Genomic DNA, 24,066 nt, shown 5'->3' with positions numbered 1-24,066 from the left:
TACGGTCTTGTGGACTTAATGGACACACGCGCGCAGCGGCCATTGTAAGTCCACAAGACCGAAAGTGCACATGAAGTGTGCCATTTGGGACAGGGCCTTACTACAATGGAAGAGAGTGAAGGTGCGTCATCCATCTTTTTTTTTACAGCCTATGTTAGTATATGCTGTGCAGTATGCAGTAATCAGAATGCTAGTATTCCATTTCGAACACAGCAGCTACTGCTATTTTGATGAACAAATGCAATTTAATAAATCAGACTTTTAGTTGATATATAAAAAAAAAAAAGCATTTATGAAATATACCATGTGTTACGATTATACTGATATTTGTTTGCTTCATTTACATTTTGATATTTCAGAGAAGTGTGCATAATGGTGACACACCTACAGGTGGCAGTAAAGCTCAGGATAACAATTTCACACTCTGTAGTCCACTGTCATAGATGCAAAGAGTCACTTTCTAAATTAGATCTCTTTGCAATTGAAAACAAATGTGCTGATATTTTGTGCAAATAATTTGAGATGACATTGATCTCTTCAGTCTGGAATTAGACTGTGCCCTCAGCCAGAAATAAAAGATTCACAGCAGTGTGTATATCTGCAGCTAGATCCAATGAATGAGCCGCGTGGCTGATCAAAGTCCGGGTATCTTGGTCCAGCGTGAAAGTCTATTTTGTGCGTTAGATCTGAGCTTCAGGAATCTAAATCTCTTTGAAGCCAGCGCAGACTGGATTAGACATGAACAAACGATGGACTTTACCATTCTGACACAAGAGTTAACAGTGGATTATCCAAAAACTGTTATTTGTCCAAGGCTTTAATCTCAATTTTTTTATTTTTAGCACAAAGATTTCTTTCCAGTGAAACTTTATTTCATTTAAATATGCAAGAAAGTCAGTCAAAACACTGATGGTCATCTTGCAAAACATGTTCCTTTAGTTCCATCATTAGTTGCTGTGTCTCAAAATATAGTGAGCAGCCTACCTCAACATCATAGGTGTGTCATCTTATTTTGACCAAAATTTGTGGCAACATCACATGCATCCTTTTTAAATGAGTCATTCTATCTCTATAGTATCAATCCTGTCAATCCTGCTGGTATAGTAACAGAAAGATGTTTGTTCTAGTTAACTAAAATGCATAATTTCATTCAATTTTTGAATGTGTTCCTTTTTTTTATTTTTATTAAATCTTAAGCGAGTATTGAATCATTAGCGAGCTATGTGCATTAGGGTTAAAGCCTCCTATTTAGGGTGATAATCTGGAATCTGAATTCATTGTAATGGATTTAAATTTGGTAAAATGTGTTAAATGAAACTAATAGTACTACAATCTTACCTTAAGAGAAATGTAGGGGGTTAGAAATGTGATTCCTTTAGGTTTGCTGTCCTGTAGGGTGATAAATGTTCTGCGCGTCATTACATGTTATGCATTAATGATTTGCTTCAGGGTATACTTGACTGTCAACGTGGAGATGTTTATTCTTAACCTTAACCTCATGTAATGTACAAATGGTTCATTATCCTCATTTCTGGTTTATTATCCTTACTTCACAGCTCAACATTATTTAAACAATAATCTTCTTTTTTTAATTGGTCAAATCCTAATCTGCACACACACACAAAGTACTCGAGAAGCAAATGCGCATTTTACTTTAGGACTTGTTTTCAAATACATCATGAACAAAGTTTATTTTTATTACTCATTATAGATAGATAATACTGATTACAAAACACTGAAAACTACCTTAAAACTCAATAATTTTTTGTATGGACATTTGGCAAATATTTGCATGAGACGTCCACATGCCAGATGCCAGTACTTAGAAAGCAGATAGCCTACATGATAAGACGTATGACGTTACACAATGTAATGTTGTAGGAAAAAAATATTTGGAAACAGAAAACTGACACTTCTGTTAATCATCCAAGTGTTCATGATTATTTGTCCATGAGGATAATCCAAAAATGGCCAACTATTGGAGGATTATTGGTTTGGCAGACATACCAGTCTGTCACTCTTTGTTTCCTCACAGCAAATCCAAACTGGAAACAAAATGAGTTAAAGATGTGGCAGCCTCATATGCATGACATACAGGCAGCGAATGTGTTTAGTCTGGTAACATTTTATAATAATTTTAATATTTATATGAATGGTTCCATGACATTTCTTGGAATTACTTTTCAGTTCCCAAATCACTGAAATTAACATATTGAACAATTAGGAATACATTTTCAGACTTTTTAGTCTTGCTTAGCATTATGTATATTAATAACAAAATGACAGTTCATGTTGCTGTTTCTGAGGGTATTGAAAACGCAGACTATACTTTGTGAATAAAAATGTTTTACATTTGTTTTGCTCTGCTTTCTTGGAGCCCGCGTTGCTCAGGCGTAAGATGAAAGCTGAACTGATCTGTTTTCTTCTGCAGGTCTGTAGTAGAGCTGAGCGTCATTGAAAGGCTCTCCACTAACCGCTGCGCGTAATGCACACGGCGCACAGGGAAGAATGGAGAGGGATAAGACCTATAGATCAGTTTAAATCCACAGAGATGCATTAGCTATACCTACAGCAGATAAACGGCCGTTTATATCAACGCGTATCATTCACTGCATTTGAGAGTTTGGATATTAGTGGTGTGCGTTTTACGCGGACTTGGATAAGTCTGTTTTAGAGGGATATCAGAGCGAACCGCTTGGAATTGCTATTATTAGAGGCAGTTTGAACGAGTAAAGTAAGGTTGCATGTCATGGGTTCTCTTCTGGCATTAATTTTGGCGCTCTCCCTGAGCGCATCATGGGGATGCCAACTGCCCCACGACTGGAGACCTCAGACGGAAGCGTGCCGCGCAGAGCTGGCGGAGATCATAGTTTTTGCCAAGGTGCTCGCCCTTCATAAGGAGTCTTACAGCGTGTACAACTACCTGCCGTGGCAGTACGACACGGATCTGTTCTTCTCCGCGGAGATCGAGCTGCTGTGCGATCAGGCATGGGGCAGCATGCTGGAGGTGCCAGCCGGATCCAGGTTCAATGTCAGCGGGTTGGGATATTTCCCCTGCTACTCGTACAGCGTCATGGAGAACAACTCCTACTATTTCTTTTTGAGGTGAGATTAAATGTCAATACGGATTTTAAATGTCAATATAGACTCGTCTTAAAGGTGCACTTAGTAATGTTTTGCTAATTTAAAAAAAAAAGAAAAGAAAACAAGAACACTTTTAAAAGCGAAAAAAATAAGATGACTAAAACTAAGATGAAGAGATGAAGACTTAAGACAAATCAGTCTCACCCCCTCATGGGCACTGCCACATTGAGATCACATGACTACCCATGTCATGCAATTGACTAACGCTACTGATCATAAAAATATACAGTAATTACTTTATATAGTCAGTGCTTAAAGGATAAACAACAGGTATAAATACATATATATATATATATATATATATATATATATAAATACAGGCACAACATATCAATGGAGCCTGAGTAAATAGCATAGTGCAGAGTAATGGTATTGTGCTATACAAACATAATCAGCAAGAGTAGAACAATAAAGTTTCAAATAAGCAGCCCTTGTGAGAGCACAAACCGCATCAACCTGCAGCTCCTAGGCCACAGACAAAACAAAAGATAAACAGTTTTAGTGTGAAATGACAGCAGTTAGTAAACAAGTCCTATAGGTGTCAGTAAAAGTCCGAAACCAATGATGCTATTGAGACACTGTGTAGCTTCAAATGAGTGCAAATCGTAAATGATGCGAGACAATAGGTATGTTTACATGCTCTAATGTTCATCGATCCAAATTAATTAAATCAAATGTCATTTTCTGAAAGGTCTATATAAACTTTAAACTTTGCAATCCGATCGTATACATGTGCATTTATGTATTCTGAACAAAACTTAAGTGCATGCGAAAAGTGCTCTGGTAAACATATGCATCACAGCACAGTGTGTTTTTGAATCAGATTAAGAAGATAGTTTTATTTATGTGCTGGCATGCTTAGTTATTTTTTCCTGTTTATCAGATTACTTCAGGTCTATACCACCCTTTCAGCTCAATCTAAATTGATTTCAGATCAAAGTCAATCAGATCGACTGAGGTGTTAAAAATGAAGACTTTTCAATCCGACTGAGCCTTATTATTTCATTCGGTGCATGTAAATGTAACTATTGTGGGAATGTGTAGAATGAGTCACCGCTATGAGAGCACTTGTGTATGCATCACATCAATATTATGGGATTGCATACATTTAATATTTGTGGCATTTAGGGTTGTTTGACAAAAGGGTAAACATACTGAATTAACAAAAGCTGGAATGAGCTGGCTTCAAACTTACATGTCTCATGAGCATGAGAGCTATAGCACACAACTAGGCCACAACTGTCTGACATCTGTGATCATTGTTACCTAAGACCTTAAGAATTTATTTGCCCTTGGTTGGGTTATGTTAATGTATGGTCCACCAGGGATATTCAACAAAGAATGAATACTGTGCCAAACAACCCAAATCTCCCTCTATTTTCTTTCATAATGAATGGAAAATGGCTAACTTTGTGTATAATGATCATGAATACTGTGCATAATGATCAAAACTTTTGTCAGACTTAATTAGCTCTGGCTTGTCTTTGTTTCTGTGTTTACAGTGAGAATGAAATCACATTGGCAGATGAACTTACAAAGGATGAGGTAGCTAACAGAGAACAGAAGTGCAGCACATTTGGATAAAGAAAGATATTATATGATTCACTGTTGTTATGATTTCACTTTTTCTCAAAAGTGATTTATGTAGTAATAGCATAAGGCATGAATCTCCTGACAAGTTTTTTGCTTGCGTTTCCTGTCTCAACCTATAAAATCCAATCAGTTAAACTGAAGGATGTTTAACTCCTCATGCATCCTACTGGATCCATCACACTCAGCACTTTTCTGGCCAAGTCATTTACTGTGATGGCACCTCATCTACTGAATGTAAACTGGTATCTAAGGGCTGACAGTATAACCTGTTTTCCCAAAGTAATCTTTCTTGTTGTGTCAACAAAATAAGAGAGATCATACAAAATGCATGTTATTTTTTATTTAGTACTGTCCCGAGTAAGATATTTTACATAAAAGATGTTTACATATAATCCATAAGACAAAAAAATAGCTGAATTTATTAAAATGACCCAGTTCAAAAGTTTGTGAACCATTGATTCTTAATACTGTGTGTGGTTACCTGGATGATCTACGACTGTTTGTTTGTTGTGTGATGGTTGTTCATGAGTCTCTTGTTTGTTCTGAGCAGTTAAACTGAGCTCTGTTCTTTAGAAAAAATCTCCAGGTCCCAAAAATTCTTCAGTTTTCCACCATCATTTGCATATTTGAACCCTTTACAACAGTGACTGAATGATTTTGAGATCCATCTTTTCACACTGAGGACAACTGAGGGACTCAAACACAACTATTAAAAAGGTTCAAACATTCACTGATGCTTCAGAAGGAAACACGATGCATTAAGAGTCGGGGGGGTGAAAACTTTTGAAGAGGTCCAAAACAGGATGAAGAGGTCCAAATTTTTCTTATTTCGCTTGAATATCTTTTTTTTTTTCATTTAGTACTGCCCTTCGGAAGCAACAGAAGATACTTTCATGTTTCCCGGAAGACAAATTAAATACAATTTACCAAATTCCAAATGTTTTCACCCCCCCATCTATTAATGCATCATGTTTTTTTCTGGAGCATCAGTGAATGTTTGAACCTTTTTTAATAGTTGTGTTTGAGTCCCTCAGTTGTCCTCAGTGTGAAAAGATGGATCTAAAAATCATTCAGTCACTGCTGTAAATGGTTCAAATATGCAAAAAATGCTGGAAAACTGAAGAATTTTTGGGACCTGGAGATTTTTTCTGAAGAACAGAGCTCAGTTTAACTGTTCAGGACAAACAAGAGACTCATGAACAACATCACAAAACATAAAAACAGTCATGGATCATCCAGGTAACCACACACAGTATTAAGAATCAGTGGTTCACATACTTATGAATGGGGTTATTTTAATAAATTCAGCAATTTTTTGTCTTGTGGATTATATGTAAACATCTTTTATGTAAAATATCTTACTCAGGACAGTACTAAATAAAAAATAACATGCTTTTTGTATTATCTCCCTTATTTTGTTAAAATTATTAACATTTTCACAGATTCTGCAAGTGGTTCACATACTTTCTCTTGCAACTGTATATTTACGGTAGGAAATTTAAAATATCTTAATGGAATATGATCTTTACTTAATATCCTTTTTTATTTATCATTTACAATTGAAAGTTTTGGCACAGGAGTAAAATGATTACATTTAGCAACAATAAATAATGAAGGTAGCATAAAAAGACCTTAATGTGAAATAACAAACAAAACTTTTTTTTTTTAAACTATTAATAATTAATAATGTTAAAAGAATAATTAAACCCCTGCAACATAAATTTGTTTGCAATGGGAGAAGTTTTACCTAAGGGACACTAATTAGCACTAATATACAGAACCATATTGCAATGTCTTTTTTTCAACTACATGTGACTAAAAGGTCAAACCAGGTCACTGTGAATGAAGTCATAACCATTAACAGAAAGAGAGAGTGAAGGTAGCAGATTGATTTCATGTTATTCTAAAATTACCTGACATTAGGTCTCTGAAAAGATTAGCCAACTTTTATGACTGCAAAAGACTAAATATAAAAAGTAACAAACAATTAAGGAATAATTGACAACAGATGATTGTAAGTATGTGTGCTGGATGAGTTCAGTTTAGTAATTTTGAAAAAGCATAGCCGTGCAGTTTATAACAAATTATTAATATTCTTGAAACATATGTCAACCAGACAGAATAAAGAATTTAACAATGCCATGGCACAAATTTTATTAATGCACTGTAGTTAAATAACTGCTCCTTATTCCTTGTCACAGTGCATAAAATGTAGCTTTTCCCAATCTGTGAGAAAGCTAAAAAGTTGACTAATTCTCCCAGTCTCAGAGACAGAGCAGTTCTGGAATTCTTTACACTCAACTTAATTGCACGGGACATACAGTGTCGAACTGCTCGGGTGGCCTGAGGGCAGCAGGTTAAAGGTCCAGTGGAGTGTTAACAGGCTGTTTTGGCATTTTATCAGGTGTTTGGGAGTTCAAGTTTACAGTTTTTGTCTCTTGTTATCTGAAAGAATATTCATCAGGAAAGTCATTTTCTTGATAGCAGGTCAGCACTGACCTCACCCCAACATTCTCCACATTAGCCTTGATTTCTCTGTGAAGTGCTTGGGGTGTTGAGCTTGTGGAGACAGGTAGACCAGCCTCCCCTACACCACCGTTCCTTTGTGATCACTGATATTGAATTGTACATAAAGAGAGTATCATTTGCTATTGCCTGAAACTTTTGTGAATTTGATGTAAAAGTCTTACTAATCTAGATTTCAGAAACATTGCCTAAAGAAGTTAGCCTGTCCCTCATTTCTTGATCTCTTGTATTTCACAGTACTACCAGTGAGACATGCCGTGATGTCATTCAGTGAACAAATTCACTTAGGGTTCATGCGGTCCTGTTACTCTCCAGCATGTTTCACTTAGAGTAATACTGAAAGATTCTGTCATACATTTGTGCTGCAGGAGAACACTGGAATTGCCATATGATAGCTTTGTTTTTTAAGGAACAGTCTAATATTTAAGCAATTATTCATGTGATGAACTTGCACACACCTAATCCATTCTGCATATTCAAACTGACACGTCATGTGTTGTTCTGACACACATAAGTAACGATACCTGAGTGTCAACGAGGTCAAACTGAGGTTTGATTTAAAATGGTTAATTGAGGAGGGATTAAATTCTGATTTATGACTACAATTATGCTACTCTAAACAATAATGTGTTACGGACCATGTTTATGTTTTTTTTATCTGCTTTTTTCATATTTTGGCATCTCATTTTATTTTCATTGTATGTATAAGAGAATTCAAACAAGTCCGCTTTCTTTTTTTAGAAAAACAACAGTGAATGGTTTCGAAATGCCATGAGGGAAATAATGACTTTTCTTTATCAGTGAACATTTCCATTCTGCTCTCTGGTGACTTCCATATTTCCTGTGAAATGTTCCAAACAAGAGTTTGTCACTCTTAATTCATTATGGCATTCAGTGGGCTGGCTTAATTCCGGAGAAGACAAAGGGAAACGCGTCTTTAAAATGGCCCACTTGTTGAGCAGACTTTGCTTCAGTGCACGTCCAACTTTTCTTCCCCGTCTTTTAATGTCCCATATGTCATGAATCTAAGCCATGAACCAATCAGACAGCTGGTTCCAGTTTGGCAAGACAATTCTCACCAGTCAAACCATCAAACCATCAAAGCCTGAGAAACTGGAGACACTCTGCATGGAAACGATAATTAATGCAATATGGTGCATAGAACAACTACATTCAGGTTTTCTTTGAGAGGCTCTCATTTTTAATAGAGGGTGGCCAGTAAATTATAAAGGTTATATCCTGAAGATGTGAACATGTGTAGTATATCAGGAGGAACCCTTGGAAAGTTATATGGTATTGGTTTTTAGCATTTTAACAGGGCTGGTCGCACTTGCAAACACTGCTCTCAAGAAATGTATTGTAAAAGCTGGCCTTAAATGTATTGAAAAATGCATTACATAGCAGCATAAACTATGCAAATTGATATGCCGTCACATGTTCCATGAGCCTGCTGTAATCCACACTTTTTTCTAAACATCTGTATCTCAAAACATTTACAAAAAAAACAGGCACTTTTATTTAACAACTTTTCAACGCCTTGCATGTTTACTAAATATTTATCTCTTACTCATAGAGCTTCTTTTTGGATTCTCAGCGGAGTGTGACACTGTCCTTTGGAATGCTCTTAGAAAATAAAGTCTTGCTTTAATTTTCCTTTAAGGAATAGTTCTTCCAGAAATGGAAATTCTGTCACCATTTACTTACCTTCATGTTTAAAAACAAAACAAAACACTAAAACAGAAAAGTTGAAGGATGCACATGCTCCTGAATGGAACAAGCTGGCAAATATGACCATGTCAAGATCCAAAAAGAACAAGAAACCCCCTCTTTAAAATATCTTAAAAGTTGTCTATACAACTCCATCCATCCATTCTCCAAAATGCTTATACTAAGTGTTCTGGAAATAATAATAATAATAATAATAATAATAATAATAATAATAACATTACAGAAAGATGCTTTTTTGCTCTTTAAGGTGCTCAACTCCCATGGTCACCATAAACTGATATTGTACTGGAAAAAAGGAGTGTGTAGATTCTTCAAAATATATCCTTTTGTACTCCACAGAATACTAACAGCAAACCGAAATGGCCCTCAAGACATTTAATACAAAAAGATTCTGGAGCTTAGTTAAAATCCATCAGAGTATTCTGGAACTCTAGTTGGATCTAGATGTTCCAAGTCTGGCACTGAGCACAGGTTTTGTAAAAGCCCCTGAGCTTCTGATGCCCCTCTAAAGAGACTGAATTAGATCCAGATGGAGGAACTCTCTGCTGTCAAGGTCCAAAGCCAATGTTTCCGTCAGGGAAAATGGGCTATAGAAGCCAGGTGGAAAACTATTCACCTCAAACCCATTTCCCTCATTGAGAGCAATGGCGTTTGAAGCCAACAAAACCTATGAACAAAGCTTACATATGATTTTATATGCCTAATCATATAGAGGGAAAAAGCCTTAATTACCCAGACTGTTCAATAAACCATTAAAAAAGATGCCTTGTGGGAATTCTGGCTCTCTAACATATGCACATGCATTAACTTGTCATTTGTTGTAACTGTTTTCCTTTTTCCAAATGACTAAAATTGAAAAATATACATAGATGATTACACGAGTGCTTCAAACTGTTAAGCTTGCATTTTGATGTCTTAAAAGGAGTACACAAATCAAGAGCAAAAAAAAAAAAAAAAAAGAGAGAGAGATTTTCCTGCAAGCTGATGGTGGCCAAATTAAACAATGAATAAAAGAGAACAAGCGTTGTGAAGAGTCCGTATGAAAAGCGTGTCTCATTTCCCCACATTGTGCCAATGTAACCAAGTTTTTTTTTTTTTTTTTTTTTTATCAATATTTTTAAAACCACCCTTGAAACTTTGATAACAGACTTTCCTCATTTCCTCACCGCTGGGAGGTGTGTGTGTGTGTGTATGTGTGTGTTGATGTGTGAAAGTTTGCAAGACTGCAGGTCGAAACAGCAAGAGACCAGCCAAAGAGGAGCTTTGAACGCCAATCACAAATAATGAATTCTTCACTCAGATAAATAGAGATACAAGAGAAAGAACAGAGAGGAAAGAATAGCTATGTGTATAATCACTGCGACACATAAGCTGTATAATTAACCTCTTATTTGTATTATATATGTTTTCACTACTCACTATTTTGCTTTAAATGTAATACTTTTGCTAATGCTTTAGGAAAAACAAATCCAAAGGCAGCTCTAATACAAACACACACGTAAAGAACACAAATAGAGCTGTCCCAGCATGCCCTTTATTGGTACTTCCCCTCTCCTAGGCTGCTTTCCTGTGTAAAAATATATGGGTCATTGACATTAAGCGTCCCTAGTGGTGGTGAACTATTACAGCGCTGAGGCCCACACAGGAGATACAAAAATACACAAAGATTGTGCAACTTTTGGGGTGTAGCATGCTATTGTAGTGCTAATTTTGTTGCTCATGTTTGATACACCCTCTATAGTGTGTATAAACATTGTAACATGCTAAAAATATACATTATAAAGCAAGATTTACATTTTCCATGACGCGAACATGTTGCTATGCCATAGGTATTCCAAGTGTAAAGTAGTTTCTACTATAGTTGGTTGGTTACTGGCTCAAATTAGTCCACCCTAAAGCTCTATGGTTTGGATATGGCATTCACTGAAAGTTTATGCCTTTTTTCTTTCTTCTTTTTTTTGATAATTTAATATCCACTTCATAAAATTGTAGTCAAATTGCTTAGAAAAGTAATAGCACACCTCTTCTCATAAGCCTGATAATTTATCATTCATGTCTATAGCACAGATGGTGTGGGAAGAGTTTAATATTTAGAGTAAGTGGTTTGTTCAAATCATATTTAATCATATTCCACACATAATGATTATTTGTCATATAGCATTGTGTGTGCTGTGTTTCTTCTCAGGATGGATGAAAACTACAGTATCATTCCTCACGGAGTCAACTTCCAGGACCCCATCTTCCCTGACACACCGGAGAACCACCGCATGTTTTCCAGCTTATTCCAGTTTTCCAACTGCACAGCTGGCACACAGGTTCACATGTACACCCCAGACTGGGAGGTCCAAGAGGACAACCGAGTGAGCTACTTTTATTTTATATTAAAATAATAATAATAGTAACTTGCATTATTACACCATATATCAGAGCACTGCCCACAAGGATATGTCTATGACAAGTTTGTGTAGTTTTGATAATTTTTTTGAGGAGGAGAGCATGGCATGCAGGCTGTCCATGTTGGAATTTACTTAATTTGACTAGAATCTAACAAGTTGAATTTATGTCAAAGTATTGTAGAGGTCCATTGGATGCACAGACTATTAGGTCAATAACAAAAGATGTGGAAAGTGTTTAAATCTTATTAGATAAGATTTGCAACTCATTTTTGAATCACAACCCACCCATTAAAAACCTCTGTTATAGACTCCTTTAAAATTATTTTATTTCAATAGTCCACTTTAGACATTCTACCAACTAACCCTAACTTTGAAACTGTCAGCTACAGTCTAAAGTATTAGTGAACTGTCTGCTTAATATCTGCTAGCACTTTATTTTGATGCTCTCCTAACAGACATTCTAATTTTGCAAGTACATTTCAACTTATTCTACTAACCATAACCCTAACAGTCCGCAATACTTTAATAATACTTAATACTTTAACCCTTGTGCTCAGTTCTAGGACTTTCAGTTTGTTGTCACTCCTGTCTCGTGTTCCCTGTTCCACCTTGCAGCCACTCATCAGTCACCATGGACACTAACCACCTTCACAGCTGTTCGTCATTTACCTGTGTGTATTTAAGTTTTTGCTTGTGTTCAGGTCTTTGTCTGGTATCATCTAGGTTAAGTGTGTTTGCTATTGCTTTAGATATATATTAACGTTGTTGTATTGAACTTTAATCATCTGCCTTCGTCTGAATCCCTGCAAGCACGTGACAGAGAGTTAGTTGACATGTAGTTGCAAATTAATGAGTTGACTTGTACTTCTTGAGACTCAAGGTAGTTTGCAGTTCTGGAAAATGGTGGCACTGGAGACTAAGAATTAAGGCAAAGAAATAAGTGTGAAACCACAAGAAACTCAAGTCTTTTGCAGTTAACATGTCTTTTCTTCTTGACCTGTTTTTATTTTTTTGGTTTGTTTGTTTTTTCATCTTGCTAACCCAGTGAGCATTTCGCTGTTCAGTGGTCATGCCTTAATTTTGCAATTTCTAGTATTGCATCCTTCTCATGGGCATTTAATAATTTTTGACTTTTCAGTGAGAATATTTTGTTTTTGTTTTTTTTGGCCCATTTTACCTGTTAAAGAAAACCTGCTTAAAGGGTTAGTTCACCCAAAAATGAAAATAATGTCATTAATTACTCACCCTCATGCTGTTCCACACCCGTAAGACCTTCGTTAATCTTCGGAACACAAATTAAGATATTTTTGTTGAAATCCGATGGCTCAGTGAGGCCTCCATAGCCAGCAATGACATTACCACTCTCAAGATCCATTAATGTACTAAAAACATATTTAAATCAGTTCATGTGAGTACAGTGGTTCAATATTAATATTATAAAGCAACGAGAATATTTTTGGTGCGCCAAAAAAACAAAATAACGACTTATATAGTGATGGCCGATTTCAAAACACTGCTTCATGAAGCTTCGGAGTGTTATGAATCTTTTGTCGAATCATGATTCGGATCGCGTGTCAAACCGCCAAACTGCTGAAATCACGTGACTTTGGTGCTCCGAACGGTTGATTCGACAAGATTCATAACGCTCCGAAGCTTCATGAAGCAGTGTTTTGAAATCGGCCATCATATAAGTCGTTATTTTGTTCTTACGGGTGTAGAATGGCATGAGGATGAGTAATAAATGACATTATTTTCATTTTTGGGTGAACTAACCCTTTAATACTTATGCACATCTGAATATGAGGCATTTTTCACTTCCAGCCCTCGTTTACAGTTATATATCACTTATAAATGATTATATACAACAGTAATAGTAGTTACTTAGACTGATGTGGTTTGGAATTGGTAAAGTGTGCTTGGAAAAAAAATATGATCAGAATATCGACTTGCATAATATCGACGAGCATGTTTATTGTAGTGTTAATTAGAGAGACTCCTTTCCAAACTTGCCCCATCCTTGCTTGCTGTGTGCTTCTCTGTATGCACATTGATGGACATTATTAGGGAGACAGACACACCATAGTGAGAAAACAAGAGTGGAATGACAGTATTGCTTGTTCAGGTCTTTTGCATGTCTGTTTGTGTTTCTCTTGGCTTATGAAAGGATCAGGGGATCTAGCAGAAATTTTTGTGGCTATTGAATGCTGAACACATAAATCAACATTTCAGTGGAAGATGTGCCTAAACATCAGCTAGTCTGCCAGAGAAATCCTGCAAGAAAAAGTAGGCAACTTCTCTCAAGAATCCAAGCTAACGGACATTTTCAATCCTATATTTTGCTGTGAATTGGTATTCACCATTAAGTATAGTTTATGTCTGGGTCCAAGTCTAAAGGGAATTTAGAGAAATGATTGCTGGGATATTAACATTCCTCTCTGGACATCTTTTCTTCTTTAGCTTTTCACTTGGGAGAACATGTTTCTTATAATGTTGGTGGTATGTTTAAACTCTAAACCAGAGGTTCTCGGCCATAAATTGCAATTCCACATTGGGTTGTGGGAGATTTCTATGAAAAGTATCTTATTGATGGCATATTTTTTAAAGTTGCTTGAGCATAATCTTTATAGCAAAATAGTTTTAAAGCTGTTTTCTAGTACTTAGTGGTACAAAAAAGGATTCACTCTTCTTATTTGTGTTAGGACCAAATACTGATTCAAGTGATATAACTGTGAGGCACACTTTCAATTTATTGTGGTTAAAACAGCAAGAAGTGTTTTTCAAAGCTGACACCATAACTTGAAAAAAAGGGTGTATATAACCCGGCTTCCCTGATAAAGGAACGAGACACTGCGTCATTACGTTGACACTATAGGAACGTCTCCAGGCATGATCGTTGTCTGAAGCACATGTGAAACATGCTAACTAGTTGGCAGACAGCTATGACGTCACATGGAGTGCCCATGCATATAAAAGTGTGCCTGCATTAGACGTTATCAGCCTTTTTGTCTTCAGGAGCCGCTTCTCTATGTGTGCATGTGAAGATATTGTTGGTCAATGTGAGCTTATGCCAGTTCAGAGAGTGAGTATCACCAGCTTTCATTATGGCTAGTGATACACATGAGCTCTTTGTCATGTTGTTCGAAGCCTTTCTTTTTTCTGTGGAACCCAAAATTTAGAAGATTTTTTTTTATTACATTAGAATGGTGTGAATATGATTAAATGATGACAGAAACATTTTTGGGTGAACTATTCCTTTAAAACTGTAATCATCCAAGCAGTCCTGGCTGAATTTTATGTGAAACTGGATATCATAAAGAATTAATTAAGCAATAACATTTCCCATGCCTTTACCATATGTCTGTGAGAGCAGTCAACAAAAGATTGATCCCCATAGGAATTGAAAGTAGCAGCCAATGGAAATCAAATCAGTCTTTACATGTTTATATTCCATAAATCTATGATCACATCTGACCTACACGCAAGTTCAGGTGCAAGCATGATTATTAGAGCTACCCAGGAAATCCACACTTACAGAAAAGGCCCAGCTGTGACTAATTTTCAGATGTAAAATCTTTTCAGGCGAGACTCAGGAACACATGTGAGAGGAAAGCATCAAATGCTTTGCTTTTCCCAGGATTATGAAGTTTCTGTTACATCAAGAACAATATATGTTATCAAAAGTTTCAAATGAGTTTCAGCTGCTTTGATTTCCAACTGATAATCACAGCCTGATTAAATTACAGCCAAAGTAATCATTTTTTCTCTCTACACCATACTCTTTGTACTTTAACCCACATGCCTCATGTACAGTAAGTAGAGCAATGAAGGAATTTATACCAGGCTGTGCTTCCATAAAAAAAAAAAAAAAAAAAAAAAAAAATTAAATAGCTTTGTTCTGTATGGCTGTGATTTTGTTTTGTGTAACCTTTTTGCTTTTGGTGAAAACAGAAAGTTACTTGACGCTAGAAACTTTTACAGTTCATTAATATACTACTTGCTTTAAAGGGATAGTTCACCCAAAAATGAAAATTTGATGTTAATCTGCTTACCCCCAGGGCATCCAAGATGTAGGTGACTTTGTTTCTTCAGTAGAACACAAATTATGATTTTTAACTCCAACCGTTGCGGTCTGTCAGTCGTATAATGCATGTCAATGGTAACTCCATCTATAAGAGTCAAAAAAACATGCACAGACAAATCCAAATTAAACCCTGCGGCTCGTGACGACACATTGATGTCCTAAGACATGAAACGATCGGTTTGTGTGAGTTACCGAACAGTATTTATATCATTTTTCACCTCTAAAACACCACTATGTCCAACTGCCTTGCGCATCCAGTTGGTGAGGTCTGAAAACGCGCTCTGATGCCAGTAGTGATCTCTCGCGCTTATACTTCAATGAGTGCGAGAGATCACTTCCGTTGTCAGAGTGCATTCAGAACTCACACACCGGATGCTCAAGGCAGTTGGACATAGTGGTGTTTTAGAGGTAAAAAATGATATAAATATGGTTTAGTTTCTCGCACAAACCGATCGTTTTGTGTCTTAGGACATCAATGTGTCGTCATGAGCCGCAGGGCTTAATTTGGATTTGTCTGTGCATGTTTTTTTGACTCTTATAGATGGAGTTCCCATTGACAAGCATTATACGACTGACAGACCGCAACGGTTGGAGTTAAAAATCATAATTTGTGTTCTACTGAAGAAACAAAGTCACCTACATCTTGGATGCCCTGGGGGTAAGCAGATAAACATCAAATTTTCATTTTTGGGTGAACTATCCCTTTAAACTGTCACAAAACAGTCTGCTTCTTAAGTTTACTTTAAATCATGTTTATAGGAGCCAAACAGATGCTTTATGTATTTTGTACTTCCTGTTTATTTCTATTTACTTTCTGTTTACTTTAATTCAGCTATGGTGCTCCAATGTGCAGAAGGCCTTATTTGAGGAGGAAGAGAAAGTCAAAAACCTCTCTCAGAAAGTGAAGATCCTGGAAAAAGCCAACAATCACCTGAGGGACAAGGTGAAGAACATGAAACGTCTCTTGAGGCAGGCCAAACAAGAGACCAAAGAGCCGGTTCAAAGCTTCAAACAGCTTCATGAAGCCAAACCAGAGTTACCCCATCCACAACAGGACACCACCCAGGACCAGAAGCCTCCTCTCAGGAAAAACCTGCCCAAAAAGCTCAAGAACTAAGAGCCGTTCCTGCACTGAAGGAAACTTGATTAAAATGATGGTGTATTGGCAGATCTAGATGATGGGGTCATAGGGAGTGCTGAGAGGTCATAGGGATCTATGAAGATAGTGTAGCCTTCAAAAGGTTCTCATGTGCAATGAACCTTCTACTGTGGATTATCCTTCAAAATGAATAGAAAAATAAATCTTGCAAAGAGGCATTTGACTAGTTAAATTGTTCTTTAGTGACTTCAGAAGGTTTAGACAAACAACTTTTTCATTTAACTAGATGTATAATATCATCAAAAGGCAAAATAACAAACATCAAACAATGTTTTGACATTATAATCATCAATCCATCAATTGATCCTTGATCAAAATGTGAAAATACTGATATAAATTACAACTTTCAACCACAACATGAGGTTTGGGCCAGTAAAATCCAATGATAATCGAAAATAATGTTTTTGTGAAAGCAAATTTTGTCTTTCTGCCTAGATGCAGATGTCATTGTTAATCGGGCAGAGCCTGACAAGATCAGGGATACAGATCAGTGTCTTGTGATTTTATTTGGCCAAGTGGTTACATGGAAAAAAAAGTCACCTTTTCACATTACTGTAAGTCAGTTGAAAACTCCAAGAAACATCCATTTTCGTGTACAAGACAGACACAAAATCTGATTTTGAGCTTTTGTTTATTAGTTCCATACATAGTCTTGTTTGACCATTTATGGCTTATATATCTTAAGTCAATGCACATCATGAATCTCCTGGTTTAGGATCAGCTTTCCCTTTTCCATTTGATTTTTTTTTATTTTTTATGAGTTTTATAATTGCAAACAGGGTGCTGAGCACCTGACACACACACACACATATATATATATATATATATATATATATATATATATATATAACCTTTACTCAGTGAAGCTAAAGTGAAAATGTTCACCATTTAAGGTACCGTTTACTGACAATGTTTTAAAAATTGTTTTTAATTGTAAAAATATGTATTATCATTTTCTACTTAGCACATTCACATGTATTCCAATGAGTAATTAAATAAACGTCACATTTCCCTTAATATTTGTCCATACTTTTTATGTTTCTTTTATAGTTAATGAATGCTAATGATGTCATAAAAAACAATGTTTGTGTTTGCCTTTAAAAGGTGAAGTTTTTGTCCAATGAAATGTTCTCAAGAATAAAAAATGTCTCCTCCCCCTAAAAGTAAAATATCTTAAAAATCATAATTAAATAATTTGACAGTCCGTCATTTACATCAGTGATGATGACTATTGGCATCTTCACCTGAATCATCACCCTCTGATTTTCTGATTCATCGCCCCTGGTTTCTGGTACAGTAATTCAGCAGTCAAAGGTCCAAGTTAAATAGTAAAATGTCTTCATTGCTTTCACTCATAGTACAAGCTGTCAAGTGTGGTCTTGCCAGGCTATGATATGAACAACAGACAGGAAGTACATTAATGCAGGTTGGGTTTGATTGGCACATTTAATTGGATAGAAGAAGAACGGATGATATATTGCATCCACAGTAAAAAATTTCATTCAGTCCGAGACTTGTCACTAGAATGAAATTTAGTCCATGAGGCTTCAGAGGCCTAAGAAAGATACCCTTCTTCCTCTCATGTCACATCTCAGGAATTTGAAGCCCTTGGAGGAACACTGTTTCCAAATACATACACACGCTAGCCAAATTTCTGACTCAGACGTGCAATAAGAATCATTTTTAGACCTTAAAATAGGCTGAACTCTACTGAGGATATCGAAGGGATCATAAAGTCTGTCTGGGTTTCTCCCTGTGCTTGAGAAACTCCCAAACTAATGATCATTTACGACTTGCGCAATGCGATGCTAAGCCAAGTATAAAGTAAAAAGCGAAAATGTTTCCTCAGATCCCAATCTCTTCTCTAAGATTTTTTTAACATATTTGAAGAGAAATCATACACTTTATCATGGAACTTTCTTGGCAGACCCATTGCTTGATTAATTTTTCTCAACACTATTTCCAGGAGGTTCAAACCCAATTATTTCCATATGCATGTGACTGTTCCTGAATGGGGGAGGAGGGAGGGGTATGGATTTAACTTTGAACAACTGAGACTTAAAAACTTTAGTGTGTTTACTTTTGCAATCATCTGAGAAAAGTGATATTGTGGTAAATGTATGAAACAGAGAAGTGTGACAGACTTTTATATATGTCCAAACCAACAGCACAGAACTGGCATTTTAACAGGATGCAGACACTGAATGACCTCTTTTTAAAGCACTACATCATAGTAGTGCTGCACCCTGCAAGAATCTGTCATTACTCCATGAACACACTCCAAAGAAGATATACACACTCTGCGTTTTAAACATAAACCATTTTCCCGGTCAAGCTGTAGAACAGATGTCTTGACAATATGGTGTGCTGCAGTGATCTTCCATAAAGACGTAATGCATATTATAGACATGACTTTGTTTATTTTATTTGTTTTCCTTCTGTTGATATTTTCAATGGAATGCTGCAATCCATTCAATTCAGAAAGTTGGAATTTCCTACTTGATTTCACTAGAATGCTACATGATAACGGATTTCCAACCTGGAAACTTTCACAGACATGTGCAAATTTAATTTTTGGCTGAGGTGATGCTCTATTAAATTGCAGATGTAATATGTAAGCAATGGCTTCACCATAACAAGAATAGCAATGTGCATTGAGATACAGCAGTGAGACATAAGATTATTTACAAGACATTACTTTTACAAATAAATAGAATTTCAAAAATATCCTGATACAAATATTTTTCTTTTAATATTAGTCTGCGTTTACATTGCTTACTACGCATCTATTTTCACATGCCATATTTTTGTCTTATGCTATGAGTGACAGCTGTAAATAGAAACATTTGACGTTCTCCAGAGAGCAAGCACAAATACACACTGGAGCATTTCCAAAACAGTTTCACCAAAATTGTATTATTACAATATCCACTGACAGTGCTCTTTCTTTCTAAAATGTATTCAAATAGAAAAGTTATTTTAAATTGAAAAAGTATTTCACAATATTACTGTTTTTGGATCAAATAAATGAAACCTTGGTGAGCAGAAGAGACTTCTTTTAAAAACATTACCATTCAGAAACTTTTGACCGGTAATGTATATATAAAACTGTCTATATTTTCATTGAAGATACTGACTGTATGTCATAATAGCAACACTATGAATTCAATGTGATTAATTTCACTCAATTAACCTTTAGGTTTTAATGAATAGTAAAGATGTCAGAATTATATATAAAATTCATGAAATTACTGTAGTAACATTAACGACGTGCCACTTGGCATGTTTTATGTGATGTGGTAAAACAATTTAGCAAAAGTTTTCTTACTGTTATTTAAAATGTTTATCCGTTTTTAACGTTAAATAGCAAACAGTATACAATATATACTACACAGTACTTATTAAGCAATATTCCATACAAACAGTTGTATTCAGGTTTTCTGGTCTTTCTGCGAATGCAAGATTTAAAAAAAAGATGTTTTGTTCACGTATCATACTACCCCAGTCATATCTGAAATGTTCACATAACATTTGACTTAAACTGTAGATGCAAACCTGATCTTAAAACCCAACTCTTAGACTCTTACAGACAATTCAAAATGGGAGGTAGCCCTCAGGCATGTGGTAAGTAGAAAAATGTTCAATTTTCCAAACTATAATTAGGCTATGACTAGGCTATAATTATTCAGAAACCCTATATTAAGTCTGATGTTTAGCAAGCCATCTCCTCTCTTTCTTGATTTTTTTTTTCCCTTCAATAATATGAAACATGAAACATGACAAATGCTTTGGGGTCTTCATCTTGGAGTGGACACTGTACTTTCCATTGTACTATTTTTTTTTAATCAGTACCTTATAATCACTTTTTTTATGACTGAGATATATAGATATATTTTACAGTCATGGCAATGCATGATAAAAAATTACCAATACATATTTTCAAATATGAATGGTTGTGATATAGCTCAGGCTGCCATAAGTTATATTTTCAAAACTGTGGTATAAAACCCTCCAAGTCAAATGTCTTCATGCATCAGTATTCTATATGCAGACTGTGCTTGATATGTGATACAGGGAAGAGTGGGTTATGATGAACTTGTGGGTAAGTTGACCCACCCCTTGTATCCAGACAACAGTCAATATTTTTGTCATGTGATCATACAATAACCAGGAATGTACAATCAAGTACAGTATCCGTCATTTCTGTCTAGCTGTAAAGAGATGAAGTACATGGGAAAATAGTTAATGTTGGGAATTAAAAGAGGACCTAAACCTCTTAATACACATCACATCATTCCATTGTAATGATTTTTTCAGTGTAATTTTAAATTGTATGTGAAATGGTGGGCAATAAAAATACTAAATAAATATTTTAATATAGTAAACTGCTAATTTTAACATACAATAAACATTTTAAACAGTCATGCTGTCACATGACTTAATTGTGTTATGTTTAATTGAGCAAGTGGCATTTAGTTACCATCTATAAACTCCATACAATGCAATATTGAGTGAGATCTAGTTCAGTCTTCTACAAATAGAAGGTCACTTGCCTTGTATTTGTCACGAGGTCACAAGCTCATTGCATTGTGGTATACAGTACCCAGGTTATTATACTCTGTTATGTACTGCACTATTTGGCAAATGCAGAGGGTCATCCAAGTATTCCATGCATACAGAGTGAATACTACTACTTAATACTACAGGAACAGTAAAACAGTATAATGGTACACTACTCTGCACATAGCCCTTGTCTCAAATCCTCAAAAGGTTCTAGATTTGCCAGTCTGAATTTGTTGAGATGAGTTCATTGACTTAATTAGTGAGTGTAAAGCTAAAGTTTAAGGTTAATCCTAATTTTGGTCACACTTACTCTTAAAAAGAGGGTGCCACATTTTAGGTAAACTGCTGTAGGACAGAAGGACCATCACCTAAATGTAAACTCATTTTTATACCCTTACACCTACACAATAAAGCTACTGCAATCATTCTACTTGTTTCAATCTTCTTGTCCAAAAGTGATTTATTTTACCTTCCAGCTCTAATACATTCCTATAAAATGCACTTCTGAACTGCAGTAGAAGTTTTGTACCTTAACTACAGAGACTGAAATACTAAAGAGAGCATAAATTAATCTGGGTAATTAAAGATTTAAGGAGAATTGGTGAGATGGGGCAACTATGAATGAACATAGTCTTGTAACCTTTGGGCCCTTTTCCCCTCAACTCAAGAGACAACAAAACAACAAGACTGCCAAGAAAAGCAGTGAAACAAGATGCATTTTAAACACAGAGCCACAGGCATAACAAAGGCAAAGACAGCACTCATACTATATAATTAAAGAGTAAATGAAGGGGTGGACCAGTGCCAGGAGATTCTGCTCAGTTGCAGATGGGAAAAGAGCAAGCCTGTTACACATATGAATAGCGAATGTTTTGTGGGTGTTTGTGCAAAATCCAGTCTATAGATACAGCCTTCCAAGCATGTTTTATGACCCACAGCATCTCAGACAGACAAGAATGCTGGCAATAATACAGTCTCTGAGAGCTGATGTGTTTAACAGTTTCCCCAGATTTTGATTCAGTAGGAGCAGGCTCTCCCCAGAATTTCCCCAAATTATTCAGTTTATCTTTTGAACAGAAAAGAAAATGTAAATTGAACAATTCTGTCTCTATCCATTTCAACAGTGGAGTATCAAAATGGGGGGGGGGGGGACACTTTCACTGACGCTGATACATCTACTGCTACATCTACCTGCGGACGCAGTAAGCGAGAAACAGCACATGGGCAATTGCTGATGTGGAGTCATCTGTTGATACAGCAAATGTGTGCCTTCAAAGTACCCTCACTCACCAGGTTTCTTAATTAACCAAACACTAGGATGATTTAGAAAACCAATGCCGGAGGAAAAATCTACGTATCATTGGTCTGCCTGAAAATGCTGAAGGTACCAACTCAATCTTTTTTCTTTAGTCACGACTGCCAGAGTTCCTTGGTTTTAAAACCAAATCGGATCAGAGGCCCGTTTCAGAAAAGAGGGTTAAGTGAACACTTATTTTAACCCTGAAATGAGGGAAACTCTCGGTTTTCTGTTTCAGAATGGGAGGTATATCAGGTATTACCATGGTAACTTACTGTTTGAACCTAACCTGGTCGGGAGCAGGTTTTCTTCGGTAAACCCAGAGTTTCTTCCGGTTGGGAACCACTGATCTAGTCAAGGTGTGCTTTTGGTTGATCATTTGAAATCTTACCATGATGCAATGCTGATCTTGAATCCCTGTCCCCGACTATGGAGTAAGCTTGGCAAATCTTGAATCCTGCAACGTGCCGCTGGAGAAGTGGGAGACGAGTCTGTACAAAAGCAAAAACAACTGGGTAAATATCTTTAAATATTTAAAGGAGCGAGCATGAGGAGTAAACGGAACTGAGGACACGGAACACTGATCAAACAGAACTGAGGATATAAATACACAGGGAACGTAATCAAACATAAAACAGAACAGGTGTAGAGCTAATTAATAACCAAGGAAACTAACTAGTAACTCAGGCAGGTAAAACAGAAACAGATCACTGAGAAACTAAACCAAGACTGAACATACATGTTACAAGGACAGGGTAAAATCACAAATTATAGACAATAAACAAGAAACAAAAGCACAAAATATAAAATATAGATAAATAAAGATAAATAATAAGAATCAAAAGCACAAAATAAGTGTCAACTAGTCAGAGATAGAATGTTCAGTCTTCTGAATAAAGTAACATGTTAACATGTATGACTCTTTATTACAGTTAATTAACCATAAATGAAACTAAAGATCCAAAAATTCGTAATATATGTTTAATTTAAACACATAAATTTAGCTAAATTTAAAAGATAATTCCACTAAATGCTTACAAATTTTAGTCTACTCGTTAACACTGCAGCCGCTTCATGGAGATAAACAAACGTCTACTACGCTTTGTTCCTGTAGTCAACAGCGCCATCTAGCCAGTGTTGCTAGACTGGGTCGACAATTTCCAGCCCAAAAGCTCACCAAAACCCACCAACTCCAAGAAAAACCAGTCGAAAACATTAGGCTTGCTTGACTTGAAGCGACGCTGCATAAACCGATCGGTGTATGACATCAAAATACAGCGAGAGCTATTAGAGAGCAGATGGCTCCAAACGCTATTGAATTGCTCTCGCGGTACTCCGATGTCATACACTGATTGGTATGTGCAGTGCTGCTTCAAGTCGAAAAAGCCTATTAACTGCCAAAATAATGTGATAGAATTTTACTGCCATGTTAATCAAGGTTGATAAGGACCATTTTTATCTCCTTAAAATAAATGATGACAAAATAAAATAAAAATAAATTCCCAGGAAAACAGATCAAAACAGGGCAAATACATTAAAGAGAACTAGCAAATATGACTAAAATGTCCATATGAAGACA

General features: G+C 36.0%; 1 protein-coding gene across 2 annotated transcripts; it reads left to right on the top strand.

Moving 5' to 3' along the window:
- The first annotated feature begins 2,255 nt into the window (after positions 1-2,255).
- ccdc3b (coiled-coil domain containing 3b) lies at positions 2,256-17,644 on the top strand. Of its 2 annotated transcripts, none has more exons than XM_051913382.1 (3): positions 2,256-3,105; positions 4,647-4,689; positions 11,177-11,314. In XM_051913382.1, exons 1-3 carry the CDS (start codon positions 2,750-2,752, stop codon positions 11,183-11,185), a joined length of 408 nt encoding a protein of 135 aa, XP_051769342.1. In that variant the 5' UTR covers positions 2,256-2,749; the 3' UTR covers positions 11,186-11,314. The 2 variants fall into 2 exon arrangements, with proteins under 2 accessions (XP_051769342.1, XP_051769341.1); XM_051913381.1 differs by lacking the exon at positions 4,647-4,689 and adding an exon at positions 16,301-17,644 and having other exon boundaries at positions 2,307-3,105; positions 11,177-11,351.
- The last annotated feature ends 6,422 nt before the right edge of the window (positions 17,645-24,066 follow it).

Source organism: Ctenopharyngodon idella, chromosome 11, assembly GCF_019924925.1.
Source record: "Ctenopharyngodon idella isolate HZGC_01 chromosome 11, HZGC01, whole genome shotgun sequence".
Taxonomy (NCBI): Eukaryota; Metazoa; Chordata; class Actinopteri; order Cypriniformes; family Xenocyprididae; genus Ctenopharyngodon; species Ctenopharyngodon idella.
Note: the sequence above shows the minus strand (reverse complement) of the source record. Positions and strands in the feature narration are given on the sequence as shown.